This window comes from Pholcus phalangioides, unplaced genomic scaffold, assembly GCF_987345545.1.
Source record: "Pholcus phalangioides strain wild (caught in Gottingen) unplaced genomic scaffold, Ppha-v1.0 ptg000013l_1, whole genome shotgun sequence".
Classification (NCBI taxonomy): domain Eukaryota; kingdom Metazoa; phylum Arthropoda; class Arachnida; order Araneae; family Pholcidae; genus Pholcus; species Pholcus phalangioides.
The window spans coordinates 14028224-14044123 of NW_028301606.1; the positions used below are offsets into that span (position 1 = coordinate 14028224).

Sequence of the window (15900 nt, forward strand, 5' to 3'; positions counted from 1 at the left end):
ATTTTTTTACTCACTTTTCTTGCCGAAATTTCCGTCACTCGACCTTCCCCGAACGGTATAAGTCGATGCCACTTGTTTTCCCGATAGCTTTAGTCTTTTGTTACGGTTGATGTGGTGCTCATGGTTATTACGGATGATTCTTATCGAGTTTTGTTTACAACGAATATTCAAAAACCAAAAATATAGTATTCAGGAATGGAAGAGCAGAGAACTTTAGCGTGGCTATCTCTGGTGAAAATTAAGACACAACTGTCACATAACAGATGAAAGCCCAAACCACTGTGGACCCCCCCCCCCCACTCATTTATTGTATCTGAAGAGACGCTAAAGGCAAGGGGCATGAGGAGAAACAGGTGGGTGGAAGATGGCGTCCGTTCGTGTGAGTGGAAGTCGCGACTCTGTCAACACTCTCCGTGATCGGAAACTAAAACTATCCCATAAACATGGCAAAAAATAAATAATTAAAAAAAGGAGGACCTATAACCAAAACTTCTGCACCCATAGAGGGCCTCTCACAAGTCACAATAGTATCGGCACTCTCGTAGAAGAGGAAACACTTCTTGTAATCTATGAGTGAATATCTGAACTCACTGAAGCCTATTTTTAGGAGGAAATAAAACTGATTGAATATTCGTTTTTATGTAAGCCTACAACTGCATGTAAAACTGAATGAAAAATTGTATCGTTATGGAAAATTCAACCAAATAACGAAAAAAAAAAATGTATATATACAGTATATAATTGTGTAACGAAAAAAAACACGACAGTGATATTGGCGGGGAAAATTTCTAGGATATCGCGCCAGAGTGTCGTCGCCGTTGCTATGGATTTTTAATAATGGTAACCAATATTTTTTATAATTTAAAAATTTTAAACAAGTAAACATCGGTTCAAAACGATGTTTTTTCAGTATTTTTTTCAAAATCATAGAAAAAAATTGAAATATTCTGTATAAAGGTTCATCTTAAACCTCCGATATATGAGAACTATATTTTGCGGCGAAGGAATACACGCTCTACCTTTCTCTTCACTGCAAAGTTAACCTGAAACAGACTATAGAGTTTCACAGGAAATGGATTCACAGTATGAAAAAATGATGGTAATTGTACTAGGCTGGGGCAGCCCTGATAATGCTCCAGGAACCTGAGCTAAATGGATGCCCTCCCCCCAACAAAAAAAAAACACTTATTTTTCACATTTCTTAAAATCTTTGACAGTTTCTTATTCTGCAAAATGAGAAGAGAAGAGGGGAACGAAACCCTTCCTTTTTTAGTATAAACGCCCCTACACACGCTCAGTTATACCCAAAGCTGCATTAAGAGTTTGCTGCATCTTTCAAGCGGCTTTTGTTATACCTGTACAGGCGAAGTCTCTGGAACCACTTCTAGGTGATCTGTGGGGACATTTTCATTCTTCGATCTTTTTCTTCACGACTGTCAATCAGTTCGGATTTTTTCAGAAAGTGCTCTAAAGTTCAAAATTTTCTAACATGACTTCCACAAATGATGCTTTGGATGTAGTTCAGAGTCGTAACTAGTTTTTTATGTGTATTGTTGAAAGTACATTCCAGATTCCGAGAATAATCCGGATAAGTAATTTCTTTTGAAATGACAAAAAGCTTTGTAAATTCGTATCCGTGATTATCCGAATATTGAGACTGAGTGAGAAAGAAAGGGTCAGATAAGTGCGTACCCCCTATAGTTAACAAACCATTTCTGAATTCATCGCACACATTGTAAATAACATTCTCATACTAAGTAGCTCCAATAATATACTAACTAGTACTAACACTAATATAGCTCCCCAGTTAAATATATACTGGATTCTTTTATTCATTTACTTATCCGTTAAGCCTATATAACACGCACAAGCATTGAAAAAATAAATGAAATTTTAGAGAGATAGATGGCTTTTTCTCAGCCCAAGATATCAAGGAAACAGTGATTTTCCGGATATTATGCTGAGGTGAACTCGGAAAGAAAAGACAGCTGTCTCCACCGGAACTCGAACCCAGCCCCTCTTGCATACCGGGCAAGCATGCTACCATCTACACCACTGGAGACTGACCCTACCTTTCCTTATTTTCCGCACTGTGGCGTGAGGTGCTGAAGTAGAGACATTAGTAGCCTCTCTTAACTTCAGGATATGACCCCCAGATGGACGGTTTTTAGAGAGAGATCGATGGCTTTTTTTCTTAGAAAAAAGAATAAAAATAAGAATAAATAAAACAACTCAAAATAAAAATTAAAGTTTCATGTGTTTGTGTCACTTTTAAATGTAAAGAAATGCTCTCTCAAAAATGTATATAACTATATGCGTTTGAAGAAATAAAAGAAAAATAATTGCTCGAGGTTTGAGATTGACAGGAAATAATAGGCGTTTTGTTCATGTACAAAATTATGTATTTACATAATATGTCCAGACATTATTGCATTATTTCCACAGTTCAGATCAGAACAGCAGCACCTTGTTTATTTTTTGGATTAAAAAAAAATCACCTGAGAAAGAACACAAGAAAGTCAAATTTTCATTTTATATTATTATAGCAGAGACCTATTCCACTTATTATAATATTTTTCAGTGATATTTCTTTTTTACAGTTTTGTCAAGCCTATTACATATTTTTCATTCAATATCTATGTGGCCCCTTATTGGCACATAGACTGTAAATATTATTTTATTTATATAATTCTTAGCAGTCAAAATTTGATCTAGTAACAATAACAAGGAAACAGTTATTTTTCCGGATATTATGCTGAGGTGAGCTCGGAAAGAAAAGTCATCACGTCTCCGCCGGGACTCGAACCCAGGCCCTCTTGCATACCGGGCAAGCATGCTACCATCTACACCACTGGAGACACATGAATCTGCCTTCCTAATTTCACGCACTGTGTCGTGAGGCGCTGAAGTAGAGGCATTAGTAGCCTCTCTTAACTTCAGGAAATGGCCCCCGGGTGGGACGGTTTAGACAGATATAGATGGCTTTTTTCTCAGCCAGAGATATCAAGGAAACAGTTATTTTTCCGGATATTATGCTGATCTATATCTCTCTAAACCGTCCCACCCGGGGGCCATTTCCTGAAGTTAAGAGAGGCTACTAATGCCTCTACTTCAGCGCCTCACGACACAGTGCGTGAAATTAGGAAGGCAGATTCATGTGTCTCCAGTGGTGTAGATGGTAGCATGCTTGCCCGGTATGCAAGAGGGCCTGGGTTCGAGTCCCGGCGGAGACGTGATGACTTTTCTTTCCGAGCTCACCTCAGCATAATATCCGGAAAAATAACTGTTTCCTTGATATCTCTGGCTGAGAAAAAAGCCATCTAAATAACAGATGAGTTTGAATTATAATTTAAAAAAAAATCATTATACGAACAATTACATTAAATATTTTGAACTGGCTCACTATTGTTACATTTACCTTTTGAAACAGTAAACTTCTATTTTTTACGTTCAGAACACATAAGTGTTTTGTATATGTAGTAGTATTAATAAACTGAATTCTGAACTTAACAAGAACTTATGCATCAGAGTTTTTCAACTAGTGTGCTACATGAGAATTGTAGTTGTGCCATAAAAATCTTTTAAGGAAATTATCAGATTAATTTTTAAAAGACGTCTGAAGCCAGAGATATTGATTATACAGTATCTGAGTACTTAAGTGCGGGGAACTTTTTTTCAAACCAATTATATATAGATGTATGTGTAAGAGAGGAAACTGACCAATTGAGAGAAAACAGTAGTTAAAATATTGGTCATGGCTCATTTCTGTTATCACTTAATGGAAGAACTTTCAAGAATTGCACTAAAAAAGGCATGTAGAAATACTTCTGTTCTTGTTATCATACGTTATTATTAGCGCCCGGATTATATGTACTAAAAAAATGGTGAAATATGCTCTAAAAATATGCAACTATGCACTTAAAACTGTCAAAATATGCTCTTAAAACTGTCAAAATATGCACTAAAAATGCCAAAATATGTAATGAAAACCACAAAAAATGCGGAAAAAACCCAAAATATGCATAAAAAGCATATCTGGAAAATTTAAAAAAAAATTCCAGAATATGTATCAAAACTGAGAATATTCACATTAAAAATCATGCAAGAAAGGACATATGTTTTTAAAAATTAATATTTTTCCATTTCTTAGTGCATATTCATTTAAAAAATATATGCCTACATATGTATATATGTACATATGCAAATAACACTACATATTTTTTATTTACATATTTTTAATTTTTTTTGCTGTAGCTGCTCAGTAACGAAATACCAGTGACAAAAACTATGTCGACAATTTTTCTCAAAAAATTTTACACTTTTGGACATATCTCTAGGAATAGCCTTAGGCGGGAATTACACTACTTCATTTCCCCCTAATTAAATATAAATTAACAATTTATTTTTTAAAATTAAAAAAAAAATTATTTAAACAAATAAAAATTTGATAAAAGTATTTTTATAAAACTTGAAAATGCAACCAATAAACATATCGGTTACAAATTCTGTAAAACGGTTGATATTTTGAAAATACATTATTATATACAAACATCGCTATATAAATTCACTAAATCCCACCTACGGAAAAAATGAAAATGTTATGAAAATATTATAAACAATATTTATTTGAAAAATTATAAAAAAAAAAAAATTGAGTGAGATATGAAATAAACCTTCAGAAATATGCAGTTATTCTGAAAATACTTTGATTTATGCATTTATATATAGGCATTAATGCTAAAAAAGGCAAAAATATGCAAATGCATATGCACATATGCATTTGCATATAACCCGGGCTCTAGTCATTATTTTTGTGGAAAGCAATCTTTTCTGCATTTCATTTGATACTATGGAATACAGAAATCTATATTACAAATAATAAATCTTTACAAAAAGATATTTAAACTCTATCCCTGCCCAAAAGTCAATTTAGCAAAAGCAGACATTGTAAACTGTATTAACTTGTATTCAACGTTAAATTAAATTAACAGCAGACTGACTGAGTTTTTGAATTTTAATTTATTTTTTGTGACCGATTATAGTAAATAGTTATTTAAAATAAATTTTCCGACAAAAAAAAAATATTTTTCTATTTTATTTGAATTCAAGTGTGCCGAAGGATGAACAAAGGGCCGACTTCTCGAAAAAAACTGTGTCGACATGTTTTATATTGTAATAACGTAAATCATAGATAACGTAATCGTAAACGTGAAACTACGTCAACAAATGTATGACATTTTTACGTCGGTCTCGGCTCATATATAGTTCGACAAATTCGTAAAATTTTACGTAGAACAACATCAGTAAACGACGTCGAACGGTATCGAAATCTCTACGTCGTACTATATCGATGTGCTACTGGGGGGAGGGGGCACCAACTACTACTACCTCACTGATGGTAACCTTGTCAAGCAAAATTTCCCTTTTAAAGAAAATTTTTCCCACACATTCCGCAAAATGTACTGCCATCTATCGGTGGAAATATGTAGTCAAGTATTTTACACTCTAGAAAAGCATTGTTTTGCATTTGAATATTTTTCAACAAAAATTCTTTTGTTTGATTAACTCTCAAAATTTCACAGAAATACCAAAAAATTTCGCATGTTGACTAATTTTGGCCAATTTTTCCCACGAATATGGGAAATTTCCCACGAGTTACCATCACTGACTATCCCTACTTAACCGTAAGTTCAACTCGTACACTCTCCTCTACGGAATAACAAACAAATCGGCACATGCCGGAATGAGTGTTCTGTGTGTATTTGTGGCTCTAACGTATTTATGTTGTCGAGTTGCGCTTGTTTCGTGTTGCCATCTGTCTTCCATTTTCTATCATCGCATATGGTGCCCCAGCCTGGGGTATCACATTAACGGAGGAACAGGGTAGACGTCTTGATTCTATCCAACGTGGTTGCTTATTGTACATCCTCAAAGCTTACTCGACGTCACCAACAAACGCCCTGCAAATCTTGGCTGGTCTGCCTCCACTAAGATATATCGTGGAGTACGAAGCTAAAATAGGGGCACTTCGGAACAAACGCAATATCCAACTACATGATGCAACTCACATCAGTCACACTCAACTCCAAAGGAAAATCACCGGATGGACGAGACACCCGGCAGAATATCCTGATGATAGACAAATATCTACAGACCCGACTGACACGGAACTGTTTAAAAAATCCTATTTCGACATCTATACCGATGGTTCAAAGACGGAAAATGGAGTTGCAGCGGCGTTTACTATCCTTCAGAAAGATGACATCTTCTACAGATGGACTTGTAAATTGAATACCAATAACACGGTATTCCAAGCCGAACTCTTTGCTTTACTTATGGCTATTAAGAAAGCGGAAGAATTCCAGAAGAGAACATCTATCTTCACAGACTCACTTTCATCACTCCATTCAATCAGGGATCCCCTGTCTCAACACCTCATCGCTAGGCAAATCAGAAAGGTTCTGTGTGCCAATCCTCAAATCAGTCTCAATTGGGTGAAAGCTCACGCAGGAACATATGGGAATGAACAGGCAGACCAACTTGCAAAAGCTGCGACTGCAAGAGTGACGTCTGATTTTTCGCTGCTCTTCCCTACGTCGTGGGCAAAAAACATATTATCTGAGGAAATGATGCAGAAGTGGCAAAATCGATGGCAGACAGAACGCAAAGTGGGCAGGAAAATATATGCCCTCCTCCCCACAGCTAGATACAAATATGGGAAATGGACCAGAGAAATGGTTATATTCTTTTCTGAACATGGTCCTTTCCCAGCATATCTGGCGAGGTTTCATCGACAGACTGAGAAATGCAAATGTGGCGGGGAGGGCACGGTCATCCACTACGCTACAGCCTGCCCGTTGACCAAAGAATTCCACTTACAAATCCCTGTTGCTGATACACAGTCTTGGAAGTTGAAGGTCTTCCAAAATCCTGGTACTTATCATAAGATTAAAAATCTTATCAACTTTATGGAAAATAATCAAGAATTATACATCTTCCCGAGACCTATTGCATATGAAGACAGAGAAGATCCCTTGGACTCTGATTCGGACTCAGACTATGTACCATAACTGCGACGTCTTTCCTAACCCCATGTGCTATAATATATATATAGTAATATTTTGATGAAATTTATCATTCTCATTGTCAGTGATGCCAGTATGTATTCGTTCCATGTTCATATATGATATATTCTTTTATCCAAAGCATATACTTCAGATTCAATGTTTAATAATATCCTGTTTGAATTTTGCTACTCTGCTTTGAAGGGCTGAACGCAATTGTTGATTGAATTTTTTTTTTTTTTTTTTTATTCATTGCATTGTCGATAGAATTTTTATTTTTGGTTCAATTGTTGACTGAATTTTTATTATGAATCATGCGTAGTTTGTAGATGTTGTCCTATACGAATAATTAAATTTTATCCTATTTCATGTATATTCACTACGCTTATGTTATATACTATACAATGTTTACATCGTATCATCATGTATGTACGCTATATATCTTACGTTTCGTGGCATCGCTTTCTGTCTAGATCATTCCCAGAGCCCATCTGTTATAAAAATTCTGACATTGCACTTGGACACCTGCTTATAATCACATTATATATACTTTCTCAACTGCTATACGAAACGCCATAATTATTGTTTTTCATCAATATATTCATGTATTCGAATGTATACCGCCGGTGAATCCACTAGTGCGCAACTGAACCTTGTATATTCAAGTGAACTTTGTACTTTCTCCGGACTTGATCTCGTCATTAGGTCTATAATATCCATATCTAAATAAGTCTCTAACTGGCAATGGAAAGTCCCCCCGGCTCCTTCAGCCTTGTGATATTATTAATACCAGCAATTGATCAATATTGATAATTCCCACTCACATATTTATAGTTCATTGGACCTGAATTTGTACATGTGTATCCCGTTTTTCATGTTCTATTTTCAGATTCGGACCTATGAAAAAAACCCTTCCAACAGAAGACAAGATGAGAGAAGTTGGTGTTGCAGATTGGCTGATGGTTGGGGACACAGCACAGTGATGAAGGCAGATGGCTCGGAATGTTTTCGTTGGCCTGTTGCGGGCGATCCGCCCGAGCTCCATGGCGGGGGTTTCCGGGGGGGGGGGGTGATCCCTGTGGCTTACGGTGTGTTTTTTTTTTTTTTTTTTTTTTTTTTCCAGCATGGTCCAGCCGCAAGGTAGCCTGCTTATATCCCACGAGGGACAGAGCGGGGGCCATGTTTGGTGTTTGCAGTCTTCCATTTTCTGAACTAAAGATGGAAATTGCTTGAATTTTCATGTTATGTGTCAGTATCGTGTTGTTGGGGGCACTGACTGCTGGTTTTACTCCCCAAGTAGCACAAAGATATAGATCTATATCGTAAAATTTCAGTTTCCAATATAGATCTATATCAGGCCACGATATCGTTCTGGCTAAAAAAGGCATAGTCGGAGATAAATAGATCTATATCGTGAATGTGATATATTGAAATACTTCACATTTTCGACGATAGATGGCGCCCTTTCGGAAGAAAAAAAAAAAGTGTAATTATTTGGAGGTGGGTGGACTTGAACCCGTGTACCCTGAACTCTTCCCATCTCTAACTCTGTATCTTACCAACTCACCACTACAGCACTGGTTACAGTTTCGTATTATAACATTAAATTACAAGTGATAATTTTTTTACTTATATTTCCAATCAAATTTATTCATTTTCATGTCTGCACAAAAACTACAAAATAGAAATTGTGAGACATATTTATCATTTTGAGGCAGATAATAGAAAAATTATATTATAATTGAGGAAATTATATATAATACAAAAAACACAAGAAACAAATTAATGTATTGTGTAGTATATTTATTTAAAATTATTAATTTATATGCTAATAAAACAAAAAATACAGAATGACAATTTTAACTCTTTTGTGATGCATATTTTTTAAAGTATGGTAAAAATGAAAACATCAAAGGAAAAAAATAAATAATTTTAAGAAAAACACACATACAACAAAAACAAAAGCAATTTTTTTTAATTAAAAAATATGTGCAATTATAAAGTGGCAATTAAAGTTAGAGTGGATAAGTTCTCGCTCCTTCTAAAATACCAACATCTACGATGTAAAACATACACAGTAAGGATTCAATCATAACTGACGAAATGATTTTGATATATCAACATAATTAATCCTATTAAAATCAAAATTTCATATGAAAAATTCAAATGTTTTTAATTTCAATTCAAACAAAAAATTGTACACTCGACTTTAAATTTTCTCCAAATTTTTATTTCAAGGCAATATTTTTATTTAAAGGCACACGATATGTTGATATATCAGCATATTGTGTATCTGATATATATCTTTGTCAGGTTCATGATATAGATGTATGTCATGCTCAGGATATAGAGCTATGTCGTCTTTGATAGATCTATATCAGGTCTATATCGAGAATCTGATATAGATCTTTGTCAGGTGCACGATATAGATCTATGTTTTTCAAACTATATTAAAATAATTTATTGTCCCAAGTTGTTGTCCTTCAAAGTAGAGATTATTCACATGGAATCAAATACATATTCGGCTGAAAAATTAAAGACTTGATCAATTAACATAATAAATAATTTGCACCATATAAGACGAGATCGTTCTATATCATAGTTATGACATCTGATATTCCTCTGACATTTCGATATATAACGATATGGTCCAGATATTGTACTATATCGTTGTGCTACTGGGGTCAGGGCGCCACTTGGACCAGCCCTGCAGCCAAGTATCGTATGCTGTCGACGAAAAAATTTCACCGATCGGCATGCAATCCCCATGAGGCTTTTTGGATCACGTGATATTTTGAGGGACATACAAGATAACCAATATGGCGACTTCCTGTGCGATTCATGAAAGAAACAAATCTAAATTGAAGAAACATAGAAATGAATCGTTTTTCTTCTTTTTATAATGGGAGCTACAAATTTTGAATTTTTTTTAACTTCAAGTTATCGATATGCCTGTTTTTCTTTCAAAAAAATGCTTGATTAAAGCTGCGGTTTTTCGATGTAAATGCAGGGCCGCAACTAGATGCTTCGTCACCCGGGGCAAGTGCGCTTTTTGGCGCTCCCCCCCCCCCCCTGTAATGTTGAAGGAGAGGTTTGAGAATAAAATTTGCTTTCCCCCCTCTGGTCCATCGCCCGGGGCCCGAATGCTCCCCCCCCCCCACTAGTTGCGGCCGTTTATATGGGCCCATAATTAATTTAAAAACATCCTAAACTATATGGATTGATGCAATTGGATAATATAAGACAACACGAAGACATTAATTCTCATTTTTCTGCTTGAGAAAATATAAATAAAAATTTGAAATCAATGTTATTGCATGAATATCCACCTCAAAAGTGGGTCTTGCTCGTTATTTTATATTTAATTTTCTAGGCTTCGTATCTCTAAACGAGCTCAATATTTCGAAAACCAAAAATTCAATCCAATTTTTAAAATTATTGAGATGTGGCGGAAAACCCCACTAAATTCCCGTATTTCTACGCTAAAATTGGCAATTTTAACATTGATCTCTATGGGGATCATCTACTGTATGTCCCTCAAGAGTGGATGATTATGACGTCTATTCGAAAGCCTCATTGTCGGAATCTAACCGATAATTCAAATTTGATGTTAATAAGACTTTTTTCCAGATGTGAAGTAATTTCACAATTGCTATATTCGTGCCATACATATATAATATACTTCCCATTCAATTTTTTTTTTCAGAATAAGGGTAAACATAGACGGTTGTGACCACCCATTCGTTTATGAGTTCATTTATTTATTTTTGATTATTAATTAAATAAATAATACTTGGATCATTCCGAATAATTTTAGAAAAAATTTTAACATTAACTCATTAATTGCTCTGATTTCTACCAGACAATGGTTTAAGAATTTGCTTTCCAGACACTTCATTTGCATCGCAAATATAAGAGAAAAATCGTAGAACCCACCTCGGTTTTTGTGCAGTTACGATAAGGGATGTGATTGGTTCAAAAACCTCATGTGACCTCAAGTTGGGGGTTCTGTTGACAGGTGTTTATTGATGTTTACGCCACCAAGTTTCGTGAATGGAGGGTCAGTGATGCTTTAATTTTGTTCACACGATTGCTTCTTGACATTTTTGACCGGGCGTTGGGCTGTGACAGATGAGCTGAGCTTGACATGTCATGAACGATGTCTTTGAAAGTGGAGTTCGCTGAGGTAGCTGATGATGCCATTCATGACCATCATCATCATGAGGGATCGAACCCGAGTCCACCGAATTCATTGGACGGAAGCTCTGCTTCGCTGGGATACTCTGTGTCGGAAATCAAGAAAGAAACTGATGATCCGAATTTCTTTGAAAATTCCGATGGGGAAATTCCAGATTCTTTGTCTTTAGTCCCACCGGAGAATGCTCAAGAGTCCACGAAACAAGATCTTTGTAATCCCTCGCCAGATGTCTCTGAAAAAACCAGTGATCCACAAAGAAAAAGTGTTGAATGTGATGTCTGTCATAAGGTATTCGCCACTAGGGGTGGAATGTTGAAGCATGTCAAGATCCACTCTGGCGAGAAGCCCTACAAGTGTGACATGTGTCCGATGACATTTCTCCGCAGGCATGCTTTAACGAGACACAAGATGTTGCACATAGGTTTGAGGCCGTTCGGGTGTGAGGTCTGTGACAAGGCGTTCACTTGTAAGAGTACATTGAAGCGACACATGGCAATACATAATAGCGAAAAAACTTATGAATGTGAAGTGTGCAAGAAACGTTTCACTAGTAAATATGACTATCTCGTGCATTTGAGGATCCATACAGGAGAACGGCCATATGAATGTGAGGTTTGTCACAAGGGCTTCTCGGAGAAGAAAACTCGTGACAAGCACATGGCGGTGCATACGGGTGTTAGGCCTTTCCAGTGTGAAATATGTGCGAAGACGTTCTCTCAGAAAGGGCATTATCTGACACACTTGAGGATGCATGCTGGTACTAGAGTATTCACTTGTGAAATTTGTGGAAAAAATTTCTCGTTCAAGTGTTACCTGAAGAAACACATGATGGTCCATGAAGGTGTAAAGCCTTTTGAGTGTGAAGTGTGCCACAAGAAATTCTCGAGACGGTTCCATCTACTGACGCACATGGCTGTACACACCGGAGAAAAACAGTTTCATTGTGAGATCTGTAACCAAAAATTTGTGAGACGTAGTGACCTTGTGCCTCATTATCGTACACATAATGGCGAAAGGCCTTTCAAGTGTGATGTTTGCCCTATGGCGTTCAGGCACAGTGGTAATCTGAAGCGACATAAGAAGCTACACGTAAATGCAAAATATGAGTGTCCTGTATGTCGCCTCATGTTACCGTCAGAATGTAGTCTCCAGCAACACACGAAAACACACACAAACGAGCAATGCCTAAAATGTGAGGTTTGTGGAAAATCGTTCAGCGGGAAATCTGTTCTCATGCAGCACATCAAGAGACATATCGGTGAAAACCCATTTGAATGCGTTGTGTGTGGGGAATCGTTTATTTATAAAGATCAACTCGAGCAACATATGGCAAACCACACTGCGAATAGGCCGCCTCTAGTGAGACAAATGGTACCGTTTAATGGTCCTCCAAGGAATCTGAAAGATATAATTGAACCAGCTTTCAGTCAACAACTGCTAGATTTTGCCATATCCACACGTAATTTTGACTCGCAACAAAACAGTTTCATGTTCCAGCGTGATGTTTTCAATACTTCCACGATGAGTGATAATATTTATTTAGATAGGTATCCCGAAGTTGAGAGAAATAGTTGTGATGATATTAAGCAAGAAAACTATGATTCAATGATACAAAACAATTACAGTGATAATACAGAAGAAGATAGTAATTTGTCCGATTATCTGCAGATTAAATATCCAGTCACCAGTGAAAATTGCGATGACAGTGATGAAACAGACATCGATACCACATCAAATCTTTCGACTGGTGCTACGGAAGCTTTGGAATCTTTACCTGTGGTTGGCGATGGCGAAAGTAGTTGTGCATCAAATAAGCAGCTGGAACAACAAGAACCTAATATTCATAAAAAAGATTTTGGAAGTTTTCCAGATCCTGTTCTCCATGCAAACATTGGCGCTGGTGATGATTGCAGTGAACAAATTTTGCCGTGAAAATTGTCAAGTTTCTTAAATAATATTTTTCCAACATTTCATATGAATGAATTTTCTATATTGAGTTGAATAGAGATGCTACAAAGGGCTCATTTCACCATTGTTGGAGAGCTCTTGTTTCAGTTAGGATTGCTCGAAATGGGGAATAGAAATTTTTCTGCTGCTAGATAAAGACTACTTTACCACACAACAACAACTCCGGTCATATATCATCATACGACTATTTCCAACCAGTGGAGTTGGGTGGGAAATGAAGGTGCCATCTATCGGTGGTCGTCCCAGGTTCAGTAGCTAAAAAACTTGTTTCTGATGTTGCCCGAATTCGAACTTGTGGACCTCGACGACAACCTTCATAGTGGATGACAAGCATCTTACCACTGCTAAGGTCTAGATAAGGTTAATTATATGCACAGTGAAAATCTTCTGTAATGATACTATCTACAACATGGGTTCACAATCTCCGGTCTGGAGGCCAAATGTGACCCACTAGGCACTAGGGGATTCTATCTAGCTCACAAAAGATTCTCTGGTAGGAAAGTGTCAATACATAGAAGATGATGGATGCCTAGGCTATCCAAATTTTCTGCATAAAAGTACGGGAAATTCAGGATTCATACAGGATATCACCAATCATTGAAAAAAAATTGCTAGTAAAAACTGCCTCAAATGCCAGTGAAGTCAAGCGCTGATCCAGGGGGAACAGCCGTATGATATGGGGTAATTTGTCTGTCCCATAAAATATGGGATGAGTCAATGCACCTTCACAGTAAGTCACTCCGATACATTACTGTGCATCTGTCTGCATCTATTCCATCCCCAGCTGAAGATGTCTGACTCCACTACATTCACCCACTGAGGATGTCTGCCTCGGCTTAGCTGAAGATGCCTGCCTCCGCTTCGCTCAGGTGCTTATCCAGAAAAGAGCAATAGGAATGAATGCCCCTCCCAAAGTCGAATAATATGGGAAAATTTGTCCTGTGAAATACAGGACACTCAAACAAACTTATGCAATTTGCTCCCACCATCACATCGTCCTGGATCTGCGTTCGAATAATGTTGATGATTGTAGCAAAAAAAAAAAAAAAAAAAAAATTGTCAAAGACAAGTGAAGTTGCCATCTGTTGCTGAAAAATCACCAATGACAGGAAATAGAGAGTGCTACTATATATATACAGCCTACCAGTCAGGATAGGTGAAAATGTAATTAAAAATAACCACAAAGGTTACTTGCACATTATCCATGCCAGATCACCAACACGAGACAACTAACTACATGCAATATGTTTTACAAATAGGCTTATGCGAGATGAATATATTTATATGACTATAAATAATTATGATTGAATCAATTTCCGTTATATGATTTAATGAAAATGATCGTGTGATTCTTGATTTAAAGGAGTAAAGTGAGCGTTGTTGAAAATAAGAGAGAAAAAAAGGACATTCATAAAAAAAAAAACATTTGTAAAAACATTCTATAAAGAATGCAGGGCTGAAACTGGGGGGGGGGGCACGCTAGGGCTCTGTAGGCATGTTCCATCAAATACTGGTCATGTGGGCACCCTATACATACAAGCTTCTGGCCAGCAAGCATCAAATATACAGCATATCTGGCTCACAAACTGGAAAGGTTCACCCCCTGCGCACTGTAACGGTAATCACCTGTATAAGGATATTGCTTTCTGGTGCTTGTGTTTCTTTCACAGTGTTAATATATTGTATCTGTAACAATAACTCCCATAATGATACCTTTGTCCAGTTCCTTGAGTGTTGTTATATAGATATTTCACTGTATATAGTGCTCATATTGCTACTTTGATGTAAAGGTATAATTGCCAACTGCGAAGAAGTGGGATTTTCACATGGATATAAATTCCGCATAAAAACCCTTGCAGACAAATATAAGAAGAAATTTTCAAATTTTCAAAACAAAATAGGAGGTTTCTGATTGGCAAAAGTGAAGTAGAGAGAGTGTAGGAATTTCTCTCTCCCTTCAAAAAGTGTGACATGATGGAAGCCATTGCCAATTGGTACTAAAAAAAAGTAGGGCGTTCTATGTGTCATTACTACATGCAGATCAAAATAATCGCATCAATAAAAAATCGCCATTGAGCAAAAAATAAAAAGTGGCATGTCTACTAAATGGGATGTATGGTCATACAGATCAAATCACTTTAATCACTTGTGTCTAGAAGTGGAACTGATGCTGGCTGTTCTGCGAATTTGGTTTTTTTCTCCTGCCTAAATCGAACATTTCTCAAATGGAGAAAAAACAGACAAGAGACATTCCTCAGGAAAAATCTTTCCTTCCCCTCCCCCCCCCCCCTAAAATTAGGAGTTTCTGCCATCACTATCAAAAAAACTTCAGGAGATATAAGAATTTTTCTGGAGTCCGGTTGAAATTTGGAAGACTTGGCTACTATGTAAAATAAAATAGAAAATTTATATTTTTTTAAAGATATTTTAGGGAACTGGAGATTTTGCTTGAGATCATTCTTTGTCTTTTCTCTATTATCGTCTCAATATTAATATGCAGTCTGTTTTACGCAGCGCTTGACAAATTCCAGTTAACCATGTTGACTAAAAATCTGTATGGCGCCTAAAATTTTGTGTGTGATTGCTAAATTGGAGTCTATGAATAATATCTATGAATATGTATGCCTATTAATGATACAAAATTTCCTGATTTCATGACAATGTCTTTTA

General features: G+C 36.5%; 1 protein-coding gene across 1 annotated transcript in view; it reads left to right on the top strand.

Annotated features, from left to right (window-relative positions):
- The window catches only part of LOC149078640 (uncharacterized), a 39307-nt gene extending 24193 nt beyond the window's left edge, over nucleotides 1–15114 (top strand). The window contains exons 2-4 of the mRNA XM_089241195.1: nucleotides 4255–4261; nucleotides 5854–7061; nucleotides 11221–15114. Coding sequence (XP_089097321.1) covers nucleotides 4255–4261; nucleotides 5854–7061; nucleotides 11221–13194 — 3189 coding nt within the window. The 3' untranslated portion in view covers nucleotides 13195–15114. The remainder of the gene's footprint in view (nucleotides 1–4254; nucleotides 4262–5853; nucleotides 7062–11220) is intronic.
- Nucleotides 15115–15900: the final 786 nt, after the last annotated feature.